This window comes from Labeo rohita, chromosome 12 (genome assembly GCF_022985175.1).
Source record: "Labeo rohita strain BAU-BD-2019 chromosome 12, IGBB_LRoh.1.0, whole genome shotgun sequence".
Classification (NCBI taxonomy): Eukaryota; Metazoa; Chordata; class Actinopteri; order Cypriniformes; family Cyprinidae; genus Labeo; species Labeo rohita.
Window position 1 is genome coordinate 11,171,843 of NC_066880.1, and position 23,594 is coordinate 11,195,436.

Genomic DNA, 23,594 nt, shown 5'->3' on the forward strand with positions numbered 1-23,594 from the left:
ACACTATATAAAAGGCATCCTTCTATAATTTTATGGAATAATATTAAATGTGTGACTCTACATCATTTTACACATTTCTAAACATTTATATTAAAATTAAAATTATTTATAATTTTTTTGTTTTTCCTTAAGTTAATAGTGTAAATAAATATTAAAATAACAATACTACAATGTTCTTTTATCTCATGTCATTGGTGTTATCAATTTTTGAAAAATAGTATTCTGAAAATACAAAAAGTTCAAGGTCAAAGGTCAGAGGAAGAAGAGGTTGTTGAAATGGGCACAGTAATTTCTCTTCCCATCACATTACATTGTCTTAATTTACTTTTCAGTTCAATGGCTGAAACTTTAAACTGGTTAATGATGTTTGTTTTAAAATGCAATGGGCGGCATTTTTGCTGTATTTGTGAAATAAAATTAAAAAAAAAAAAAAGTCCTATATAAACATGAGGCTAATAATGTCAAGATGTTTTATGAATAAAAAAAAATATATATATATATATATATATATATATATATATATAGATAGATATATATAAAGAATAATTTAATATCACTTTTCATCACATTGGAATAAAAAGGTCTTAATTTATTTTTCAGTTCAATGACAATATTTTATTCATTTTAAACTGGTTAATGATGTTTGCTTCAGACTGCAATATTTGCTGTATTTATAAAATAAAATAAAATAGTCCAGTTGGCCTATATGAACATTAGGCTAATAATGTCAAGATGTTTTATTAATAAATATTTACCCTCTGCTTTTATGGTAAAAAAAAGAGAGAATAATTTAATATCCCTTTTCATCAAACTGGAATAAAAAGTTTTTAATTTACTTTTCAGTTCAATGGCAAACATTTATTAATTTTAAACTGTTAATGGTGTTTGTTTTAAAATACAATGGACGACATTTTTGCTGTATTTGTGAAATAAAATAATCAAATAAAAAATATATAAAAAAAATAAAATAAATAAATAAATAAATAAATAAAAATAAACAAAATAGTTAAGTTGTCCTATATGAACATTAGGCTAATAATGTCAGGATGTTTTTTCAATAAATATTTACCAATTGCTTTTATGGTAAGTGGTAAGTATATGGTAAGTATATATTTTTATACATATATATAAGAATAATTTAATATCACTTTTTATGACATTGGAATAAAAAGGTCTTAATTTATTTTTCAGTTCAATGGAAATATTTTATTCATTTTAAACTGGCTAATGATGTTTGCTTTATACTGCAATGGGCAGCATTTTTGCTGTATTTGTGAAATAAAATAAAATAAAATAAAATAAAATAATAAAATAAAATTAAAATAAAATAAAATAAAATAGTTGACCTATATGAACATTAGGCTAATAACGTCAAGATGTTTTATTAATGAATATTAAGAGAGAGAGAGAGAGAGAGAGAGAGAGAGAGAAATTTAATATCACTTTATAAACTGGTTAATGATGTTTGCTTTAGACTGCAATATTTGCTGTATTTCTAAAATAAAATAAAATAAAATAAAATAAAATAAAATAAAATAAAATAAAATAAAATAGTCCAGTTGGCCTATATGAACATTAGGCTAATAATGTCAAGATGTTTTATTAATAAATATTTACCCTCTGCTTTTATGGTAAAAAAAAAAAAAAAAAAAGAAAAAGAAAATAATTTAATATCCCTTTTCATCACACTGGAATAAAAAGTTCTTAATTTACTTTTCAATAAAAAGTTCTTATTTTATAAATTTCATTTCAATGGCAAACATTTATTAATTTTAAACTGTTAACTGAATGGTGTTTGTTTTAAAATACAATGGACGACATTTTTGCTGTATTTGTGAAATAAAATAATCAAATAAAAAATATTTTAAAAATAATAATAAAATAAACAAAAATAAATAAAATAAATAAATAAAAATAAATAAAATAGTTAAGTTGTCCTATATGAACATTAGGCTAATAATGTCAGGATGTTTTATTAATAAATATTTACCATTTGCTTTTATGGTAAGTGGTAAGTATATGGTAAGTGTATATTCTTATACATATATATAAGAATAATTTAATATCACTTTTCATGACATTGGAATAAAAAGGTCTTAATTTATTTTTCAGTTCAATGGCAATATTTTATTCATTTTAAACTGGCTAATGATGTTTGCTTTTTTCTGCAATGGGCAGCATTTTTGCTGTATTTGTGAAATAAAATAAAATAAAAAATAATAAAATAAAATAAAATAAAATAACATTAGGCTAATAATGTCAAGATGTTTTATTAATGAATATTAAAAGAGAGAGAGAGAGAGAGAGAATAATTTAATATCACTTTATACTTTTAATTATGAGCCAGTAACAATTTTTTAGTAAACATTACAATAACATTATATAACTGTAACACAATATAACGGTAAAAAGGAAAACGTTGTATTCTATTCTGTTCTATTCTATTCTATTCTATGCTATGCTATTCTGTTGTTTGACTAATAAACAGGAAGTTGTAGTTTTCACCAAGTCTAAAGTGACGCTGTTTCTTTAAGTTACCGGCTGGAGGACATTGAAGCTCCGGAGTTGGAAAGTAGTTTCGTTTTCTCCGTCTTCTATCCTTGAACTTGAAAGAACAATTAACAAAACTGAGGCTGATCCGGCAGAAAAGTAAGTTTCAAGAGTAAATATATAGTAATGTTATGAAAACATCTAACGTTAGCTATGCTGAACTGAATCGTCTTTGTTTGGCTAAGAACTGTAAGCAACAATCATTGCATTGCTAAATATTATGCATAGAAGCGTTTACGAAGTCAATATAAACTTTAGATTGGTAAACAAATCTTATAATGTCTTTCAAATGTGCTAATTAAGAAAAAAACGAAGTAAACCGAACAACCCTTACGAAAATTAACCATGGTTTTATTATAGTTTGGAAGTTTAGTAAGCATGTTTTCTGGTGTGATTTCCATACTATAACTAGTTGTACTACAAAAACTATAGCAAAACCACTGTTCATTTTTGGTTACTATTAACTATAGCACCCATGTGTTTTTGGTTTTATTTGTAAGGAAGCTTCCTCTTTGGAAAGTTTAAGGGGGACCTTTACACTTACTCGAAAAACATTTAGCTACAGAACACATTGCATACAATATTTAAATACCTTGAAATACGCTAGCATCAATAATTGCCCATGTAATTGTATATTTAATGTTGCCATTAACAAGTTGTCTTAAGCAACTGAGGTAAACGGTCAATCTCTCTTTCTTCCTACTGTACACTTCATATCATATACTGTAGCTTTTCTTCATCAGCTCTGACAGCTTTTATACGTAAATACAGAGATTTTACTTCTCCCCAATCCATGAATTCTTAAAAAAATTAAGAAAACGAAGTAATTAAATAAACATCGAGTTGAGGCATCACAAAGTGAAAGTAAAAGTTTACATAGATTTGAATAACAACAGTCAGCATACTATATAACTATATAGACCATTTCGTCAGATGTAAACATACTGGTCCAGAAGCACTTCCTGTTTCTTTTTTTTTTAACTTTACACAAACATCACAAAAAAATACAACTAACATAACATTTGACTGGATGAAAATGTTACATTAGCACCTTTAAGATGTATTTGTATATGTAAAATAAAATAAAAAACAGGAAGTGCTTCTGGACCAGTGTTGTTTACATCTAGCGAAATGGTCTATAAAAGAGGAAAGGATGACTAGGTCATCATTAGATCATAATGTACTAATAAGGGGTTTCCTACAAAAAAGTTTATTAACTTTTCTTTCATTGGAATTCCTTGTTTTGATGCCATTACAAGATGCTAGCCTACCAGCCTACAGCTTGTTGTGTTTTGGTGAAAAGTACACTACCAGTCAAAAGTTTTTGAACAGTAAGATTTTTTATGTTTTTAAAGACGTCTCTTCTGCTCACCAAGCCTGCAATTATTTGATCCAAAGTACAGTAAAATTGTGAACGATTTTTACTATTTAAAATGTTTTCTATTTGAATATATTTTAAAATGTCATTTATTCCTGTGATTTCAAAGCTGAATTTTTAGCATCATTACTCCAGTCACGTGATCCTTCACAAATCATTCTAATATTCTGATTTACTGCTCAAAAAACATGGATTATTATTATTATGTTGTTGAAAACAGCTAAGTAGAATTTTTTTCTGGTTTATTTGATTGATAGAAAGTTCAGAAGAACACCATTTATCTGAAATCTTTTGTAACATTATAAATAACTTTATCATCACTTTTGATCAATTTAAAGCATCCTTGCTAAATTTCTCTGGTAGTGTACATTACAATAGTAAATGTCAGTATGGGGAAAGGGTAACGTCAGTATACCTTAGAAAACAGATTTTGTTTCACCCCGTCAAGAATTTCCAGTTCTTTTACTCAGCTTTGCTGGCTTGTGTTACTGATCCGTAATAGCGCTAATTCTTTCTTCAGAATGGATAAAGAAACCGACACAACTGAGATTGAAGAAACAGAGGAGGACCAAGAGAACTATGGAGAAGGAGACACAGTAGATGCAAAACCTGACCGCAAAGGGAGATTTTCGCTTTTTGGCAGGTGAGACTATTTCTAGCTTAATTCATCTGTCCATCAGTCCATCCATTCACTCACGCAATGTGCAGATATCAACCACAACTATTGGCCTAACCTGTTATTTAAGTGAGAAAAACAGCTTCCTTTGTGACAATAATTCTGTAAATTATTTATCATTTACAGTAGTAGTTGAAAGTACAACTTCAGATGTTAAAATCCATGTCAAACACTAGGTGGCGCCACAGTCCTCTTTGTAAATAGCAAGGCCAACAAGCCATAAGGCTTGCATCATACAGTATATATTTGAATGTGTGTCAACGTGTTTTGAGTGCTCAGAATACCTTTTCACAACTCTTCCGATATGAATCCACCTGCGTATTTAGAGTTATACTAAACTAGCTTAATAAAAAATCACTTTTATAAAGAGATTATATGTTTGGCGACCTGTTATTTGCCACTTTTGAGTGTACTTGCTCTGTAACAGGCCTAATGTGTGTAAGTATGACAGTGTGTTTGTCAGTAGAGGTGTGCTCTTGTCCTGCGTGACCCTGGCTGAGGGGTTTGAATGGGCCTTTGGAAAGCTCTGGGGGGTGGCGTGTGTGCTGACTCAGGTAGCGTGCGCCGCCCCAGCCCAGCGGAGCCACCACTCCACTCTTTATAGAGTATAGAGCATGCCAGGATCCTAGCACACACCACACAACACGACACCACAAGGAAAAATCCACCCAAAAGAGGCTAAAATTTGGAAAGGATTCAAGAGATCTAGAGAGAAAAGCAACACGTTTCAATGCAGAGTGGCGTAGCATTTAAAGAAGAACCCAGGTAGGAGAGCACTCAGATGGGATGGGAGGTAGTTGGGGGAGTTGAGGGGGGGTTGCTGCCTGACATCACATGGGACACCTGTGATGTGCTCCACTGTTCATGTGTGAGAGAGAGTGTATAGGCAGGAACCCATTGTTTTGGTTGGGTAACATGATGACTAGGCTCTTCTGGAATACTGGCACATATTGTGCATCCAGTGGCCTACTAATCTGGACGGATCCTTTGGAAAATTCACAATGGGGATGTGAGACGTCTGTGAGAATTTTCCCTCAGGCATGTGGAATATTACATTTGGGACACCAGTTTTAGAGCAGCTAATATTATGATCGATAAGAGGATTTTTTTAATTGTCTTCATGACGCCGGATATCCCGGCTAGCTGCCATTTTTGATTCTCCAACTGGCATGGGTTGTATTTTGCTTGGGGTTTGATCGTTCTTCTACTTAGTGATGAGCTTGTTTATTATTTTGATGTGTTCGAATGTCTCTTAGAACATCTTATGTTCTTATAAAGATATATTTGGTGAAGTACGTGATGGATGAACTGATGGATGGTTAACTGTCTCTATCTCTTAGTAAGAAGAAGGATGGCAAGTTGCAAGAAAAAGAGCAACCTTCTGAAAGCCATTACAGGATTGTTTCACCAACATTCCAGTATAAGATGAGCCACCGGCGTGTTGGCAAGTGCATCATCATCAACAACAAGAACTTTGATGATAAGACAGGTGAGTCTTCATCATCCTATGTTGAACAACCAATATTGATTTGTCCTTTAATTGGCACAACCAGTAAAACAGTTGAATTTATTGCATTTTGTAGTAGTTTTGTTATACACATTTTAAGTCAAAAGTTTACATACACCTTGCAGAATTAGCAAAATGTTAATTATTTTACCAAAATAAGAGGGATCATATAAAATGCATGTTATTTTTTTTAAAAGATATTTACATAGTCCAAAAGAAAATAATAGTTGAATTTATAAAAATGACCCAGTTCAAAAGTTTACATACACTTGATTCTTAATACTGTGTTGTTACCTTAATTATCCACAGCTGTGTTTTTTTGTTTGTTTGTTTTGTTTGGTGATAGTTGTTCATGAGTCCCTTGTTTGTCGTGAACAGTTAAACTGCCTGCTGCTCTTCAGAAAAATCCTTCAGGTCCCACAAATTTTTTTGGTTTTTCAGCATTTTTGTGTATTTGAACTCTTTCCAACAATGCCTGTATGATTTTGAGATCCATCTTTTCACACTGAGGACAACTGAGGGACTCATATGCAACTATTACAGAAGGTTCAAACGTTCACTGATGCCCCAGAAAAAACGATGCGTTAAGAGCTGGGGGTGAAAACTTTTGAACGGAATGAGGATGGGTACGTTTTTCTTATTTTGCCTAAATATCATATTTTTTCATTTAGTACTGCCCTTCAGAAGTTACAGAAGATGTTCTCCAGAAGACAAAATAAGTTAAATTTACCCTCATCTTCAAATTTCAAAAGTTTTTACCCCCTGGCTTTTAATGCATTGTTTTTCTTTCTGGAGCATCAGTGAGTGTTTGAACTTTTGTAATAGTTGCATATGAGTCCCTCAGTTAACCTCAGTGTGAAAAGATGGATCTCAAAATCATACAGTCGTTGTAAAGGGTTCAAATACACAAAAATGCTAAAAAACCAAAGAATTTGTGGGACCTGATGAATTTTTTTGAAGAACAGCAGGCAGTTTAACTGTTCAGGACAAACAAGGGACTCATGAACAACTATCACCAAACAACAACAAAAAAAACACAGCTGTGGATCATTCAGGTAACAACACAGTATTAAGAATCAAGTGTATGTAAACTTTTAAACAGGTAATTTTATAAATTCAACTATTATTTTCTCCTGTGGACTATATGTAAACGTCTTTTATGTGAAATATCTTATTAAAGTCAGTACTAAATAAAAAATAACATGCATTTTGTATGATCCCTCTTAATTTGGTAAAATAATTAACATTTTGCAGATTCTGCAGGGTGTATGTAAACTTTTGACTTGTATTATAGAGCCAACTGTTTTTTTTTTTACGAGCTTACCTAATAGGTTTGATATAATAATTTAAATAGTTAAATAGTTAAAAAAAAAAACATAATTCATCATTGATTTCTGTCATTTACATTGATATAAAATGAAAACATTGTTTTAATGACTAATAATTTGTTAAAATTGTGAACCTTATGCAGGATAATTCAGATTTGCTCATCTATATAATAATGTAAAAAAACAACAAAGCATACAAATGCATTATTATTCCAAACTAAAGGGTCAAAAAGGATTTTTAGAACAAAATCAAACCTGTATATCTGTGTTTTACTTTTACCATAGCTTCTGTTAACACAACACAGACATTAATGTGACAGCCTAAATGTTTTATGAAAAATATCAAAAATAAAACTTGTGTGTTGTGTCATTGAAAGTTACTAGGTTGATGCTCTGTTAGAGTAAGGCCGTTAACTTTGCTCTCTGTGTTTAAGGGATGAATGTGCGCAACGGCACAGATCGTGATGCTGGAGAGCTGTACAAGTGCTTTAAAAATTTGGGCTTCGAGGTTTTTGTCTACAATGACCAGACCTGTAGGAACATGGAGCGGCTACTAAAAGAAGGTGAGTGGCCAAAATGTTTATCTTAAAACCAGATCATCAAAATGCCACATCCGGTTTGTAAATTAGGCTTGGGAAACTAGTTTATGAAACGTATGAAATAAAAACATGTGAACCAGGAAAAAAAAAAAAATCTAAAACCATGTCATGGAACTTTTGCGGAATGTGGTTGGGTTGCCTGATTGCTGGAAGGTTGCATCATAACATGTTGTTTTTAAAAATGAGGGAACTTCTTAGCTGTCCACTGGCTATATCCACCTAATTTTACCTGTAAGAATGGGCGCAGCCATTTGTAAATTTTATGGGTGTGGGATCCGGGCTCATCCTAGTCCAGCTGTTTTTAGCTGAACAAATCAGCTTGTTTTGCTGCTTAATATTGCAAATTGGTGTGTCTTACCATATTATCTTAATTATGAAGCGCAAACAGTTTTACCGTTTACTGCACGTTGTTATTCTCGTTATTTCCCTATAGCGGCTACCGAACCGGAAGTCTTGCCTATAGGCTTACTTCCACGTTGAAGAATAAAGCATCTGCTTTTTTAATGTAATATAACCATCATAAAACCTGTATGTGTTTCAGTCTCACAAGAGGACCACAGCGACAGCTCCTGCTTCGCCTGCATCTTGCTGAGCCACGGCGAGGAGGGCATGATTTACGGCACGGATGGAGCCATGCCCATCAAGAGCATGACCTCGCTCTTCAAGGGAGACATGTGCAAGAGCCTCGTGGGCAAGCCCAAGCTCTTTTTCATCCAGGTAAGAGGAGCAGGGCCACAGGAGGATTTGGGGAGGAGAGAGGAGGATGAGGAAGAAGTGAAGGAAGAGAAAATGGAGCACCTACATACAACGGTGTCTATTGTTTTAAATGCTATTTCAGTCGCACCATACCCGGGGTTAACATACCGTTGTCGAAGTGCACTTTAGGTGGATATTGACATGGTCATGTGTTATTGGCAGGCTTGTCGGGGTTCAGAATTTGATGATGGTGTGCAGACAGACTCAGGACCACCTAATGACACGATAGAGACAGATGCCAATCCAAGACACAAGATTCCAGTTGAGGCAGACTTCCTGTTTGCTTATTCAACTGTGCCAGGTAATTTTTTACACTTAATTCCGAAATGTGGAATGCAGGAAATTTAGTCTCAAAGAGTCCCACAGAAAACATGCCTTCCTCTTGAGTTGACCTCTAGAGTTGCATGCAATAAACCGTGTTTTTAAAGAAGTTTCTTCTGCTCATCAAGGCTGCATTTATTTGATCAAAAATACAGAAGGAACTGCAATTTTGTATTTTTCGATTTTAATATACTTTAAAATATAATTTACTCCTGTGAAGTAAAGGTGAATTTTCCGCATTTCTCCAGTCTTCAGTGTCACTTGATCCTTCAGAAATCATTCTGATATGCTGATTTATTATCAATGTTGGAAACAGTTCTGCTGCTTAATATTTTTGATACGTTTTTTCTTTTTTTCTAAAAAGAACAGTGTTTATTCAAGATTTTGTGTTACACTACTATTTAAAAGTTTGGGGTCAGTACATTTTTTCTTTTTTTTTCTTTTTTAAAGAAATTAATACTTTTATTCAGCAAGGATGTATTAAATGGATAAAAAGTGATAGTAAAGACTTGTATTGTTACAAAAGATTTCAAATAACAATAAACAATTTCCAAAAAAAAAATAGTAAGCAGCACAACAGTTTCAACATTGATAGTAAATCAGCACTTTAAATGATTTCTTAAGGATTATGTGACATTGAAGTCTGGAGTAATGGCTGATGAAAATTCAGCACTGCGTTACAAAAAGGAATAAAGTATATTAAAATAGGAAATGAATATTAGAAATTGCAATAATATTTCACATTTTGTCTATATTATTCAACAAATAAATATTGCCTTGTTGAGCATAAGAGACTTTATTAAAAATAAAAAAAAAAAACATTAAAAATCATACTAATCCCAAATGTTTGAATAGTGTATATTTATTGGTTTCTGACATTGAATAAAACAATAAAAACATAACTGCAGTGTTTTTTGCCACAATTCATAGTTTTTCATTCAATTTTAAATTCATATCTCAGCATTTCTATTTCAAATAAATGCTGTTCTTTTAAATGTATCTCCATCAAAGAATCCTCACAGTGTGCACAAAATATTAGGCAATACAACTAATTTTATGATTAAAAAAAATCTTACTGAAAAAATTCTATGCAACAATCTTCCTTTGTGCTACATATTTATAACAATTATACCCTGTTATAACAGTTTAAAAAAAAATGCAATTTAACTTTTTTTTGATCTACTGATTATTGTATCTGTTAATTAGCAACTGAACTGCATACTTTGGGCTATATTGTTACTTTTTGTAATGTGCAGTACCAAGTCAACAAAACATTTTCATTTTGGGCACATCATATTCTGGCTTCATGGACAAACATGTCGGTCCATGACATTAGCCAAGTCTAGCACAAGTTATGCAACTGTGTTGCTTATGATGAGGGAATCCGCAAACATGCACACTCAACAGCTTCATCGTTTTCAGCACTGACAAATCTAAGTGCCTCTGATTGGCCAATGCATTCCTAAATTCAACAGAAACACATCTGATTGGTTATAAGGCTCAGCGCTGCACAGTACAACACGTAAAAAGCAATCTAATGCAGTGTTAGCGAATCAAAATGTAATTTTGTGAATTAACACTTTTTCATTTTCACATTTCATTTTAATCTTCACAACCCTAATACGTGGTTTAATTGTGCAGGGGCATTTACCCATTTGTCTTGAATTTATAGGGCATTTTTGTTCATTTTGGTTGCATTTTTGCCACAAGCGCTCGTTAATTTCTAACCCTGATTGTAATATTGCTACACATTTGTTCACAGGATACTACTCCTGGAGGAATCCGGGTCGAGGATCCTGGTTTGTCCAGGCCCTCTGTAGCGTTCTTAGTGAGTTTGGCAAGCAACTCGAGATCATGCAGATCCTCACACGGGTCAACTACATGGTGGCCACCAACTTCGAGTCCTGGTCAGAAGACCCCCGTTTTACCGAGAAGAAACAGATACCTTGTGTGGTGTCCATGTTGACTAAAGAGCTCTACTTCAACTGATCTACATTTCTCAGCATGCACATTTCTCTCTCGAAGGACCTTATAGTAGCACACTTTTAATTTGTTATCTTTTAACAGTAAATATTAACCAAATTGTTAATTTTTTTTGTCATTGATCCGCCATAAGGAGGGAAACCTCAGTCTACTACTTGAGCAAAATAATTGTAAACGGTGCACATTTCAGGATGGCAGGCAGGAAAGACACATCAGGTGTACAAAGACTGACCACTGACTGACTAAATGACTGACTGAACGACTGACTTCTATCGACCAAGCGGTCACAACATTCAGGGATGATCCCAGCTGGACGTTTGTGTGTGAAAGCAATTTGTTACGTTACGCTGGGCATACAGACACCGAAATAGTCTTCCCTTGTGCTACTTCCTGTTCAAGTTCACTACTTTTTCAGTAATTGTTCTGCTTCATCTATCTCAGAGTATTCCAGGGAACAGTGATGTCACATATTATCTGATCTTTGTCTACTGGCAGTGTCAAATATTCATGTTGCTTTGCCAACTTTGAAAGTTTTCTGCCACTTTTACTAGATAAAACTTTGATTTTAATAAAAAATAGTGCTTGAAAAAAGACATCCAATACCACACAAAACCTTTGCTGTTGTTTTGTTTTTATATTACAAGCAACTTAAGCATAAACTCTAAGCATTTAAATAGCCATTTGTAGCATTTTAGTTTGGTTTGGTTTGGTTATTCCAGAATACTCTCCAGAGGAGGTCAAAGAAAGGGCATGAATGGAACTGGAGTGGCAAATAGTGAAGTAATGCTGACACCCGCACAGTTTTAAAAAAGCATTTAATTCATCCCTCGCTGAAATCAGATCAGCATTCATCCTGTGTATTTTAAACACATTGTAGCTTTAAAGTCTTCACGCAGTATTTACTGATGTTTTGTACTGAATCTGTCTATAATCAACAGAGGCAGCTACTGTTTTACAGGTGACCATTTAACCATTTATCACCCATCTGACCAAATATGCTGTTTCAAACTTAATGGAAGGTTCTGATGTTTTCAGAGCCTGTTTTGTTCAACGGTTTTTCCTTTCCTTTCAGTTCTTTCTGTATTTCTCGTTCTCATTGTTCATTCAAATCACACACAAAATCTGCCAGCCTGTGCACCATCCGACCGCCACAAATGAAAGGCCCTCTTTTCTTTATGCATGGATTATTAGTGAAGTGCTCCAACTATACTGAAAAAAGTGCTAGCTCCACTTGTTTTGAAATAGAAAACAATTTTTAATTTTATAGTACATTGTTTTTTAAATTTAATTGCTTTACTGTGATAACAGGAATGTTAATTAATTGGAAATCTGAACTGAAAAATAAATAATATATTTTGGCACAAATGCCCTGAAAATTTGTTTACACTGTGTCAACATTATTGTATAAAGTGGAGCTGATTTTTCTTTAATTCAAATGAATGCCTTTGTAAGCCTTATTTTATTGTATTAAAAGATTTTATTGAAATCTGTCTTTTCTTTTTTATGAATTATTTTAAATATTTATGAAAAATACATTTTTAAATAACTGTTGTGTCACATGATACTTCAGAAATTATTCTAATATGTTGAATAGGTGTGCAAGACACATTTCTTATTATTATCAATGTTGAAAAAACATGTGCTGCTTAATATTTTTGTGAAAACCGTGATATATTTTATCCGGGACTGAATAGAAAGTTAAATGGAATTCCGTGTATTAAGACTTGTGTGGCTTAATATAACATAAATGATGTCTCTTACTGAAATATATAGTAGAAACCCCATGAAAGATTTGCATTATTTTAAAAAAATCCACATCATTTGATACATATTTTGGATTATGGTGGGTGCCATTATTTTTGGTGCGCAGCCCCATAGTTCAAAATATGCATAAAACAATGTGGATTTTTTAAAATAACTTAAATCTTTCATAGGATTTCTACTACATATTTCAGCAAGAGACATCATTTGTTATATTAAAGGATTAGTTCACTTCTAGAACAAAAATTTACAGATAATGACCCCCTTGTCATCCAAGATGTTTATGTCTTTCTTTCTTCAGTCGTAAAGAAATTAGGTTTTTTGAGGAAAACATTTCAGGATTTCTCTGCATGTAATGGACTTCAATGGTGCCCCCAAATTTTAACTTCCAAAAGGCAGTTTAAATGTGGCTTCAAACGATCCCAAATGCGGTTGTAAACGATCCCAGCCGAGGAAGTAGGGTCTTATCTAGTGAAACGATCGGTTATGTACATCAAAAAAATACAATTTAAATACTTTTTATTCTCAAACGCTCGTCTTGTCTTGTCAAACTCAGGGCACCATATTATTTTCCATTATATGGAGAAACCATATTATTAGTCCATTATATGGAGAAAAATGCTGAAATGTTTTCCTCAAAACACATAATTTCTTTATGACTGAAGAAAGTAAGACATGAACATCGTGGATGACAAGGGGGTGAGTAAATGACTTGTAAATTGTTGTTCTGGAAGTGGACTTTTCCTTTAATAACCACTCACATTACAACACTCAATGGCTGTTTACAGATACCGTAGGAATAAATTAGAAGTGCCGTAAACTGAATCCCACCTGTCGCAAAAAGTCTCCTTTCCCATATACTGCCAGACCAGAGCATTAGCTTTAGCTGTTACACTTTTTCAGCTAATGGTTGCAGGCTTGCCATCTAGTGGCTTTGCACAGAGCTAGATGCGACAAGTGTTTGAGGTTAAAAAGTAAATAAATTGACCCTTATTCCTTGGCTGGGATCTTTAGAGCCCTTTGAAGCGGCATTTAAACTGCATTTTGAAAGTTCAAATTTGGGGGCACCATAGAAGTCCATTATATGGAGAGAAGTCCTGAAATGTTTTCTTCAAAAAACATAATTTCTTTACGACTGAAGAAAGAAAGACATGAACATCTTGGATGACCAGGGGGTGAGTACATTGTCCGTAAATTTTTGTTGTGGAAGTGAACTACTCCTTTAAGCCATACAAGTCTTAATACCCAGGGTCAGTGTTGCCAAGTCCACGGTTTTCCCGTGGAATTGGGATACTTTAACACTGTTGTCACAGGGTGTTTTCAATGTCCGTGGTGTGAAGTAACCCAATAACATGATATTTAGCCCCTGGAATGTGAATTTTACCAGGGGAATGTGTATTTTACCCCTGGAACGAGTAAATGGGCGGGTTTTATTTTTCCTTTAAAAAAAAAAAAAAAAAAAACACATTCTTTTAAAATGGTAATCATTATGAACATCTTTACTGTCACTTTTGTTTAACTGAATGAGTCCTCACTAAATAAATGAATTAGACCCCAACCTTCATCTACAGTCCATCACAAGATTGGGGGGGATTTTGAGGCATCGCAAATTATCAGCGGTTTCCTGTTGGTCTCCTGGTTGTCATGACCAGGACAGACAGCCTGGTAGAGAGAGTCTGTGAAGGTTCCTGCACAAAAACTGTACAGAGGTGTCATGGTATCAGCCCCCAAGAAACAAACCAAACCTCCTTCTGAGCTGGAGAAGATGCCAATGCGCTGAAAACATCTCCCACTTACATGGGTGAGCTCGTGGGGAACGCCATTGTGCCAGGCCGTGTATTCGCCACTGAAATACTCAACACACCAGGACGTTGGGCCACGGCCCAACCAGCAGTCCTCCTCTTTGCCCTTCCTAGGGATGTTGGGGTATGTGAGCCCTAGTTCCCAGTATGTCTTACCAGCTACCTGTACTTCCCAGTAGTTGCGAACATCTGTGAAGCCCTTCCGGCTAATTACATTCAGGGTTGTGTCAAATCGAGACGGGTTTTCAGAAACGTCCTGCCAGGTATCGGTGTAAGTGACTAAGTCGCCCTCAGGGGAAATAATAAGTTTTGGGTGAGCAGAGTCAGAATCCAGAACAACTTCTTGAGCGTCTGAAAAAGTGCCAAAGGCATTGTAAAATTATAAACTATATTTAGAAACTAATTCCTTGTGAGAGATTTGAGAACAAAACAGGTTTAGCTTGTGTTTAAAAAAACATTGCAGAACTTTTACAGTACATACTAAAAGCGCTAGTGTAATTTTCATGTAAAAATGTGAAGATCCTCACAGCTTTGGAAGAGTTTCTTGGTGACAGGAACCTGAGAGCGTATGAACAGCAGCAGGTTGATGGTCAAGCCGAGCAGCTGTTCATTCTTAAACTCGTCCATCTGTATTAACTCTGGATCTGTCTTCTTCAGAGCCTCCATTATCCTATAAACAAGGAAGAATAAGCAAAGAAAAATGCTCATGCAGGAAGAACTGTTGTGCGGAAACGTCAACTTGCTTGCTTGACTGAATGCTTGGCGCAGTTTACTAGACCATTTTTCTGTCTCACAAATGAAAACAAGCATTTGTCAAACCAAGTAAACCACTTCAATGAAAAAAAGCAAAGTAGGTTAACATGTTCCAGTAACGCTGGAGTGTTACATACTTTAAATTTCTGTCTATACCATAAATTTCCATCATGGACCACAAACCAAATTCTACAATTCCAAAACTGCAACACTACTTACCTTTCCTCCATCTCTGACATCTGTAAGTAAAAAAGATGAAAAAAACATGGTTAAAAATGAAAAATCATGGTTAAAAAAGTGAGCAACATGAATTAATTTATCTACTGTAAAAAAATTAAAGAATTAAAAAAATAAGGTATCCTATATATATATATATATATATATGCATTTATTAAATGCTTATATAGTTAACTTGTGTTTAAGGTAATTTATAAATAATTATATAATTAATTATAAAATTGACATTGTATTCTGCTTGCTGCTTTTTAACAGTATGGATCATGGATAAATTATAGTTCAAATGTGAGCTATTAGTACAACATTTCCACATATACAAATACAATTTCATAAAATTGTGGAGTTGCCCTAATTGATCTACTGTACGTAGACAGGGAATTTTAAAAATAAGGTATGCAAAAAAAGATAATAATAATAAATAAATATATATATATATATATATACACACACACACACATATTTCTCATTATTGTCAGTGTTAAAATGTCAAGCTGCTTCATATTTTTGTCCAGAAAAACCCCATATTTACATTGATAAATAGAAGGCATTTATTTAAAATAGAAATCTTTTATAAGAACTACAAGTCTGTACTGTCACTTTTGATCAATTTACTGCATCCTTACCAAATAAAAGTATTAATTTCTTTTTGAATGATAATTTAACTGCCTTTATATCTAAGGAATCACATGTGATGGTCCTTGGAATTAAAAAGTACCAAAAAAAAGTCTTAAGCACAAAACGGTTTAAACCTTCAAGCATTCTGTTACTACCTCAGCTATACACCATCTGAAAACTTGCTACAGGACACCATTCTAGACTAAAAATGCACCTTCTCTTGACCCTGATGTTGATCTTTCTCCATCTGTGCAGACAGTTCAGCAAGCTGCTGATCGATTTCTTGCGTGAGGTGGTAGCATTTTTCAATGCTGTCCTCAATAGTTCTCTCCATGGCCTCTGTCTCAATATCCAACTGGCTCAGTGTAATTCTCAGATCCTCATCCAAAACCCTCTTCATGTCATCATATTTCTTCTTAATCTTCTCTTTTAGAGTCGCAGTCTTGCTCTGTGGAATAATAAAGGACACTCAGTGAGATGCATCATAGTCATCTGCCATATTTAGTCAGATGTTAATGCAAGTTCCGCCAGCTTACGTTGAAGTCAGATTGTTTTGTCGACAGCTTCTTCATTCGGAAAGCCAAAATGTCTCTTTGTCTCTTCAGGTGCTCCTGATGTTTCGTCGGGGTGTCCTTGAACATTATATTACAAAGGTCAAAATCAAGTCAAAAATACATCTGTTACAAATATCCATCATAATGAATAGAATTTCATTGAATTGTTACCTGAGTTTGTGTCTTCATCATTGACTCAACTCAACTCTACTACCAGTTCTTCACTTAATTTGGTCTTCTATTGTCTTTCCAGTCTTATTCTCCACTGGCAAATGACTAGCCTAAGCCCCGAACTTTGAGCTTTATACTGTACAGTTAAGATGCCAAGGATGGGGGAGGGGTGATGGTCCATCTGTTGTTCCTGTGCCCTGGGAAGTATTCGTGTTGTACGACTGGGGTCCGTAAATCTGGCTGAAGGACTGAAGGAGCTGTACTGGGCCTGTTGTAGTCTGCGTACATTGTGCCCAAAAAGAGAAACAAAGCAGATCTTCTAGCCAAAGAAAGCCTCTATTTATATCACTCTCTCATGTGGAGGACTCATAAAAGCATGTTTCGCAAGACCTAATATTTGGACGTTCAAATTTAAGGTGGCCAGTTTAAACATTGAGGAAAAAATTGTCAGGGTTTTCATCTACAGAAGTGCCTGGGACAAATTCCAAATAGTTCATAAACACTTATGGAGCAGGTAGCACCAATTATAGGTTTTAGCCATGACCCTGTTAGCCCTTGTAATGACTGATACGAATTCTATGAATGGCGTGCGAGTAGGAACGCTTGGGTTGTGGCCTATGATAAACCACCTGCAGCTGCCGCCTGTCTTTCTACATCCCAACACATAATGGGCAAGTTCCCGTCACAGCGCCACTGAGAAACAATTATTCAGCCTCAAGGCATTTGGTGAGCAGGCGCGTGGGAACTGACGCAAGCCGGTGATGTCTTGTTGATTGATACAGTACAATTTTAACACATGGCTGGAAATTAGGGCAGGGGTTTTTACACTAAGCAAGCGTAAGGTTACGGCCAAGATTCTTTAAAGCCGACTTTTGGAATGTAGCAGATAAACTTTTGTCTGGTTTTTCATGTTGCATAAATAATGCAAATGAACCTGATACTTCTGTACATAGATGGTCTTGATTATAACATGCATGTCATGCTGTCGTTTAAAACGCACTTTACCGTGACTTTACAATTTTCTATTTTTTTTTTTTTACAAACGTGAACAGTTTCTGACAGGTTTTTTGAAAAGCACATACAGTAATCAGTGCGGCAAGTGTAAATGCGAACACCGCTATGGTGTGGTTTTTTTAACATGTCAGACGGGCCATTGCATTTTTTCCATCTTACATGTCTCACATTTTCAAAGGCAAACAGTCTCTAAGCAGCTTTTTTGCAATACACAACTTTCTGGTGTGCATATGAATGTAAATTGTGAGGTAAGGTTAAAAAAAAAAGTTTTTTTGTGTGTGTGTGTGTGTGTGAAATCAAATCAGAATATGTCATTTTCTGTGGTAAAAATGATAGTAAAAATTCACTCTTTGTTGACAGCTTGTTTTTAAAGGGATAGTTCACCCAAAAATGAATATTCTGTCTTTAATTACTCACCCACATATCATTCCAAACTCGTAAGACCTTCATTCATCATCATAACATCTGATTCTGATATTTTTGATGAAATCTGAGAGCTTTCTGACCCTGCAATGACAGCATCGCAACTACCATGTTCAAGGCCCAGAAAGGTAGTTGGAACATCGATAAAATAGTCCATTTGACATCAGTGGTTCAACCGTAATTTTATGAATTTAGAATACTTTTTGTGCGCAAAGAAAAAATAACTTTATTCAATAATTTCTTCAATGCATGGATGTTCTGGCATTCAGACATAGGAAGAGAAGAAACTGTTAAAATTGTTATTTTTGTTTTGTTTGCAAATAGTATTCTAGTAGCTTCATAAAAATAAGGTTGAAGCACTGATGTCACATGGACTATTTTAACAATGTCCTTATTACCTATCAGGGCCTTGAACGTGGTAATTACATTGCTGTCTATGTAGGGTCAGAAAGCTCTCAGATTTCATCAAAAATAGCTTAATTTGTGTTCTGAAGATGAACGAAGGTCTTATAGGTTTGGAACGACATGAGGATGAGTAATTAAAGGAGAAGTCCACTTCCAGAACAACAATTTACAGATAATGTACTCACCCCCTTGTCATCCAAGATGTTCATGTCTTTCTTTCTTCAGTTGTAAAGAAATTGTTTTTTGAGGAAAACATTTCAGGATTTTTCTCCATACAATGGACTATGGTACCCCGAGTTTGAACTTCCAAAATTCTGACCCAGTCATTGCAAAGTGAACATGCAAAGAAGATCAAACACCCTTAACAACACAGTAAAACAGTGACATACGACGATATTGAAGTTGAGGGAGAACATGAGATGGGAGTTTTTCGACATAACCTAACTGTCATGAACCAGAAAAAAACAGAGGTCGGGAAGAGCAAGACAAGATGAGCATTTGACATTAAAAAGCATATCAATTGTATTATTTTTATGAAAATAACTGATTGTTTTGCTAGATAAGACCCTTCTTTCTTAGCTGGGATCATTTACAACCGCATTTGGGATCGTTTGAAGCCACATTTAAACTGCATTTTGGAAGTTCAAACTCGGGGCACCACAGCAGTCCATTATATGAAGAAAAATCCGGAAATGTTTTCCTCAAAAAACATAATTTCTGTACGACTGAAGAAAGAAAGATATGTACATCTTGGATGACAAGGGGGTGAGTACATTATCTGTAAATTGTTGTTCTGGAAGTTTGGAATTTTCTCCAATCCAGTATCCAACTACTTGCACTTTTATATGGGGAAATTTGAGTCTAATATCTTTTTTTATTTCCGCAAAAATTTAAACTCTACAGCTCTATCAAAACATTGCTCTGTTTGTTCAAGTTTCCCGACTAGCTCCACATAGCAACTTTTGACTCAACCAATGGCGTAAATTCAAGGCAGGGCTTTCTGTTTTATATCCAGTGGCAGATGGGAGGACTTCAGTTCAGTGGTGGCAGAAACGACTTCACCTTCAGTGTCAGACTACAAGTCTGGCAATGCATCTGTGGCAACATGCAATCTGTGGCAATAATGTATCTTATATTACAGAAACGATAATATAGTCTTACATTATTTGAATAGTGAGTACAAAAAGTGGGTTTAAACTTGACAAGTACTTTCTGACAAGTTTTTCTTGTTCGAGTGCATGTCTCAAATCACCGCCTTCCTTGTGACATCACTCCTAAGATTTTTCACCAATGGTGAAACTTCCTCATATATTTTAACCACATTTTGTGTTCTCACAGACAGGCAGCATCTATATCAGGTACAGAAACCATACTTTTTTAGTCAATTAATAATATTATAATCATTCTTTTTAAATTAAAACAATATTTGTGACTTCTATAATTCTGATTGCTGCATCCAAAAGCAATAATTAAGAAATTGTGCAGTCTGATTTATATTACAACAGCATCAATGATAGCAAATTAGATCTTACTATAAGTCACAATTTAGTATATATTAAAAAAAAAAGTAAATAGTAAATATGTCAAACAAAACTACATTTAGGTCAGTTGTCAATTTGAGGAACTGTTTTACTTTTTTTTTCTTGCTTGTGCTGCTCACAATAGTACCTATTGTTCAGCTAACAGACAAGTATATTTCTGACAGATTGCACCCAGTGTGATTGTACCATTTTAAAACACCTTGAGTTTCAAGACTCTGCCATCTGAAATCATTTAAAATACTGAATATGTAACCACAGCTTATTCTGTTCTCAGGTTCACGCTGACAGCATTCCATTCACCATAACTGAAAAAATGGCAGGTGTGTTCTTTCAAAGCACTGTGATCTTATAATGTAATTAAAATTAACATGTGACTATTTTGAATAGATTATTTGTCTCTGCAGATAATAACTATGTGTTTTACATACATGGAGCAGAGGAACAAATGTGTTCTGGATACCTCTACAAATCTCCCCCGGAGAATCAGTTCAAGTCACAGGTATGCTTCCCTAGAAGAGAATACATAAATATGTCAGTACATCAGTGAGCCTCATTGTGCTAATTTCTCTTGTGCTGTATTTTTTCCTTTCCCTTTTTTGCAGAAATCATGGAAAAGGAGGTTTTTTGTTCTTCTGAGGTACAGAAACAATGTATGCCAACTTAAGTACTACAAAAATGAAGAGAAGAACAAACCACTGGGAGACATCGACTTGTCTCAGTATGTCTAATATTTGCACTCGGCGCTGTTTATAACTAATTAGACTTCCTGTATCGTATCATTACACCATCAAATGCCTAGCAGCCTTCCACAGTAGCTTAGCAGCTTAGCTGCTAAGCAGTCTTAGCAGTCTTATCTATTCAACATCACAGTTTGACTTGACAGACTTTCCTTGTACAATAAGTATTGCATTGTGTGAACACAGAAAAAATTATCTGTTTTTCTCTCTGTCCTTTAGGGTCACATACATGTTCTTGCACCCCGAGATGCACTCTATGTGGAAATGGATTCATAACAATTTCAGATGTTCTTCTTCCAGTGTAATGTTTATTAGAGTACCAGAAAGAGACTACTTCCTTATAGGAGAAAACAGGTTTGTCTTGAATGTGTTTGCTTTGTTTAGGGCAATTTTTTGTTGTTGTTTTTTTCATAGCATAAATTCAGTGGAAATATTTTAGAAATACGCATACATTATAAATATGAATAAGAAATTAATTACAGAAATGTATATACACACACACACACACATACACACACATACATATATATATATATATATATATATATATATAATTTTATTTATTTATTTTTTATTTATTTTATTATTTATTTTTTTTAAGCTGAATAGTCAAGATATGATTTAAGTAATGCAATTTAACATGTTTGTGCAGTTGGGAGATGGACAAATGGTTCACTGCTTTATATGACATCTTAAATAATCGTACACACAGACTGCTGGATCCCAAGGTTATGTTTTGCATTTCATATACACGCTGTAAAAAACAAAATAACACAATTTGTTGAGTCAACTTAAAATAATTTGTTACCCTGCAGACTTAAAATGTTAAGTTCAGTAAACTCAACTTAGTTTAGTCAACTTGAAATGTTAAGTTGTACTAAGTGAAAACTTAGATATTTGAGTTGACTAAACAAACAATTTGGTTTGTTAAACTTAAAAGCTGGGCTTGTTACCCAGGTGCCTTAAAATTTTTAGTTGAATGAACTCAAATATCTAAGTTGTCACTTAGTGCAACTTAACATTTCAAGTTGACTGAACTTAAAATTTTAAGGCAGCAGGGTAACAAATTACTTTAAGCTGAATCAACAAATTGTTTTTTACAGTGCAAGTGTGCATGACATACAATTTATTTCTTTAAGCTGAATCATCTGAATGAAACCTCTGTCACACAGACATATGGGTCGAACAGATACATTAGTGAACCCCCACAATCAGACGAGGATAAGCAGGTATGCTTGCACATGGAACGAGCTGCTAAAAATAGGTTTTGTTTATGTTGCCAACTGGTATTACAGGTTTTATTATTTTCTATGACGCCCATCTTTGGTATTATATTTATTGCCCAATGCAAAGTTTCCCAACCTTTTTTGAGAATCATTTTTAATCACTTGAAGAAACAGACACCGTTTAGTTCAACTTAACCGTGATTTAAAACCATAATCAGCTGCATGAAACTTTTTTGCAAGTTGCATCCCCTAAAACAATCTGCATGCTGTCTGGAAAGAGAGAGAGAAAAAACAGGCTTGCTAATTTTAGAAACACAGCTTGTTAATTTTGTAATATGATTCTTTTAACCTGTAAGAGTAACAAGACCAGTTCAATCCCTTTGACATATTCTGGTTATTATTTGACTTCATTTGTAGCTGTGCAATAATGCAGTGAGACAAGCAAATAACATCATCATCTATTTTGTGCCAATAACAGCAAACTGAGTGGTGTGAAACAAAATATGTTACACATGAGTCAACATCATCTGTGACCCATGAGCCCATCTATGTTTCTCCAGTAAAAAAGAGGAGTAATAAGGCAGGTGCATGCAAACAACACAAGATGATGTACACACTTACACACTCAACCATACTTACTAATATTTTCACCCTCCTGTTGCTGACGACAGACTAAACTAACAACAGAAATCAGTTATGAAGATGACGACACAGATGGATTGTCAGAATGAATAACAACTCAGGCTTCATCCTCAACCGCCACTGTCACAACAAACCAACAGCCTGGAAACAAGACTGCATTTAAGATATATCTGTTTTGTTGTTTTATTTTTACAGTTCCAGTAATATGTTGAATTTAATTGCAAATAAATGTAAAGCTGAACAGGATTCTTTATATGTCAATCATATATTGTGTTTCACCAACTTGCACTAAAGCAAACCAAAATTAATAATGTTTTTACAGTATTACTAAACTGGACACCTGATTTGATAGTGATAATGAGATGAACTGCAAATGTTGTTAATTTACTGATAGCAAATTTCACATAATTCACAAAAATACATATACCAGTTAAGGGAAATGAGCACAAGACAATCATTTTAGAACAAAAAAAAACAAAAACAGAACAATACAGAAAATATAGATTTTTTTTTTATATGTATTAAATATATATTTAAAAAGCATGTTTTGCTACAAATGTAAGTTCTTATAAACGTATAAACTGGTTTAATGTTAAAAGTAAAGAAAGTAAAATA

At 34.0% G+C, this 23,594-nt stretch overlaps 3 protein-coding genes across 4 annotated transcripts; 2 read left to right on the plus strand and 1 right to left on the minus strand.

The window, feature by feature from the left end:
• Positions 1–2,539: 2,539 nt before the first annotated feature.
• Positions 2,540–12,526, plus strand: casp7 (caspase 7, apoptosis-related cysteine peptidase). The gene is made up of 7 exons (XM_051124820.1): positions 2,540–2,649; positions 4,449–4,571; positions 5,945–6,093; positions 7,874–8,002; positions 8,580–8,755; positions 8,957–9,095; positions 10,878–12,526. The coding sequence occupies exons 2-7, from the start codon at positions 4,450–4,452 to the stop codon at positions 11,102–11,104; spliced, it is 942 nt and encodes a 313-aa protein (XP_050980777.1). The 5' UTR covers positions 2,540–2,649; position 4,449; the 3' UTR covers positions 11,105–12,526.
• Positions 12,527–12,699: 173 nt separating this feature from the next.
• si:ch211-28p3.4 (probable E3 ubiquitin-protein ligase TRIML1) lies at positions 12,700–17,351 on the minus strand. Its single transcript, XM_051124819.1, has 6 exons — positions 16,992–17,351; positions 16,803–16,898; positions 16,481–16,714; positions 15,634–15,653; positions 15,189–15,331; positions 12,700–15,012 (listed from the first exon to the last, which is right to left on the minus strand). Exons 1-6 carry the CDS (start codon positions 17,010–17,012, stop codon positions 14,435–14,437), a joined length of 1,092 nt encoding a protein of 363 aa, XP_050980776.1. The 5' UTR covers positions 17,013–17,351; the 3' UTR covers positions 12,700–14,434.
• Positions 17,352–20,029: 2,678 nt separating this feature from the next.
• On the plus strand, positions 20,030–23,558 carry plekhs1.4 (pleckstrin homology domain containing S1, tandem duplicate 4). 2 transcript variants are annotated; one of them, XM_051123690.1, is made up of 9 exons: positions 20,030–20,191; positions 20,649–20,694; positions 20,779–20,873; positions 20,977–21,092; positions 21,331–21,465; positions 21,764–21,839; positions 22,284–22,340; positions 22,816–22,917; positions 23,009–23,558. In XM_051123690.1, the coding sequence occupies exons 1-9, from the start codon at positions 20,072–20,074 to the stop codon at positions 23,066–23,068; spliced, it is 807 nt and encodes a 268-aa protein (XP_050979647.1). In that variant the 5' UTR covers positions 20,030–20,071; the 3' UTR covers positions 23,069–23,558. The 2 variants fall into 2 exon arrangements, with proteins under 2 accessions (XP_050979647.1, XP_050979648.1); XM_051123691.1 differs by having other exon boundaries at positions 20,812–20,873.
• Positions 23,559–23,594: the final 36 nt, after the last annotated feature.

Excerpts from the sequence above, each read along its gene's own strand:
- casp7 (XM_051124820.1), top strand. The coding sequence starts at position 4,450 with ATGGATAAAGAAACCGACACAACTGAGATTGAAGAAACAGAGGAGGAC. Across the intron at positions 4,572-5,944 it reads AGATTTTCGCTTTTTGGCAG|TAAGAAGAAGGATGGCAAGT; the intron begins GTGAGACTATTT and ends TCTATCTCTTAG. Across the intron at positions 9,096-10,877 it reads TGCTTATTCAACTGTGCCAG|GATACTACTCCTGGAGGAAT; the intron begins GTAATTTTTTAC and ends ATTTGTTCACAG.
- si:ch211-28p3.4 (XM_051124819.1), bottom strand. The coding sequence starts at position 17,012 with ATGATGAAGACACAAACTCAG. Across the intron at positions 15,332-15,633 it reads ATGTCAGAGATGGAGGAAAG|GATAATGGAGGCTCTGAAGA; the intron begins GTAAGTAGTGTT and ends CCTTGTTTATAG. Across the intron at positions 15,013-15,188 it reads CAAGAAACTCTTCCAAAGCT|ACGCTCAAGAAGTTGTTCTG; the intron begins GTGAGGATCTTC and ends GCACTTTTTCAG.
- plekhs1.4 (XM_051123690.1), top strand. The coding sequence starts at position 20,072 with ATGTCTCAAATCACCGCCTTCCTTGTGACATCACTCCTAAGATTTTTC. Across the intron at positions 20,192-20,648 it reads ACAGGCAGCATCTATATCAG|GTTCACGCTGACAGCATTCC; the intron begins GTACAGAAACCA and ends TTCTGTTCTCAG. Across the intron at positions 22,341-22,815 it reads AATCAGACGAGGATAAGCAG|CAAACTGAGTGGTGTGAAAC; the intron begins GTATGCTTGCAC and ends TGCCAATAACAG.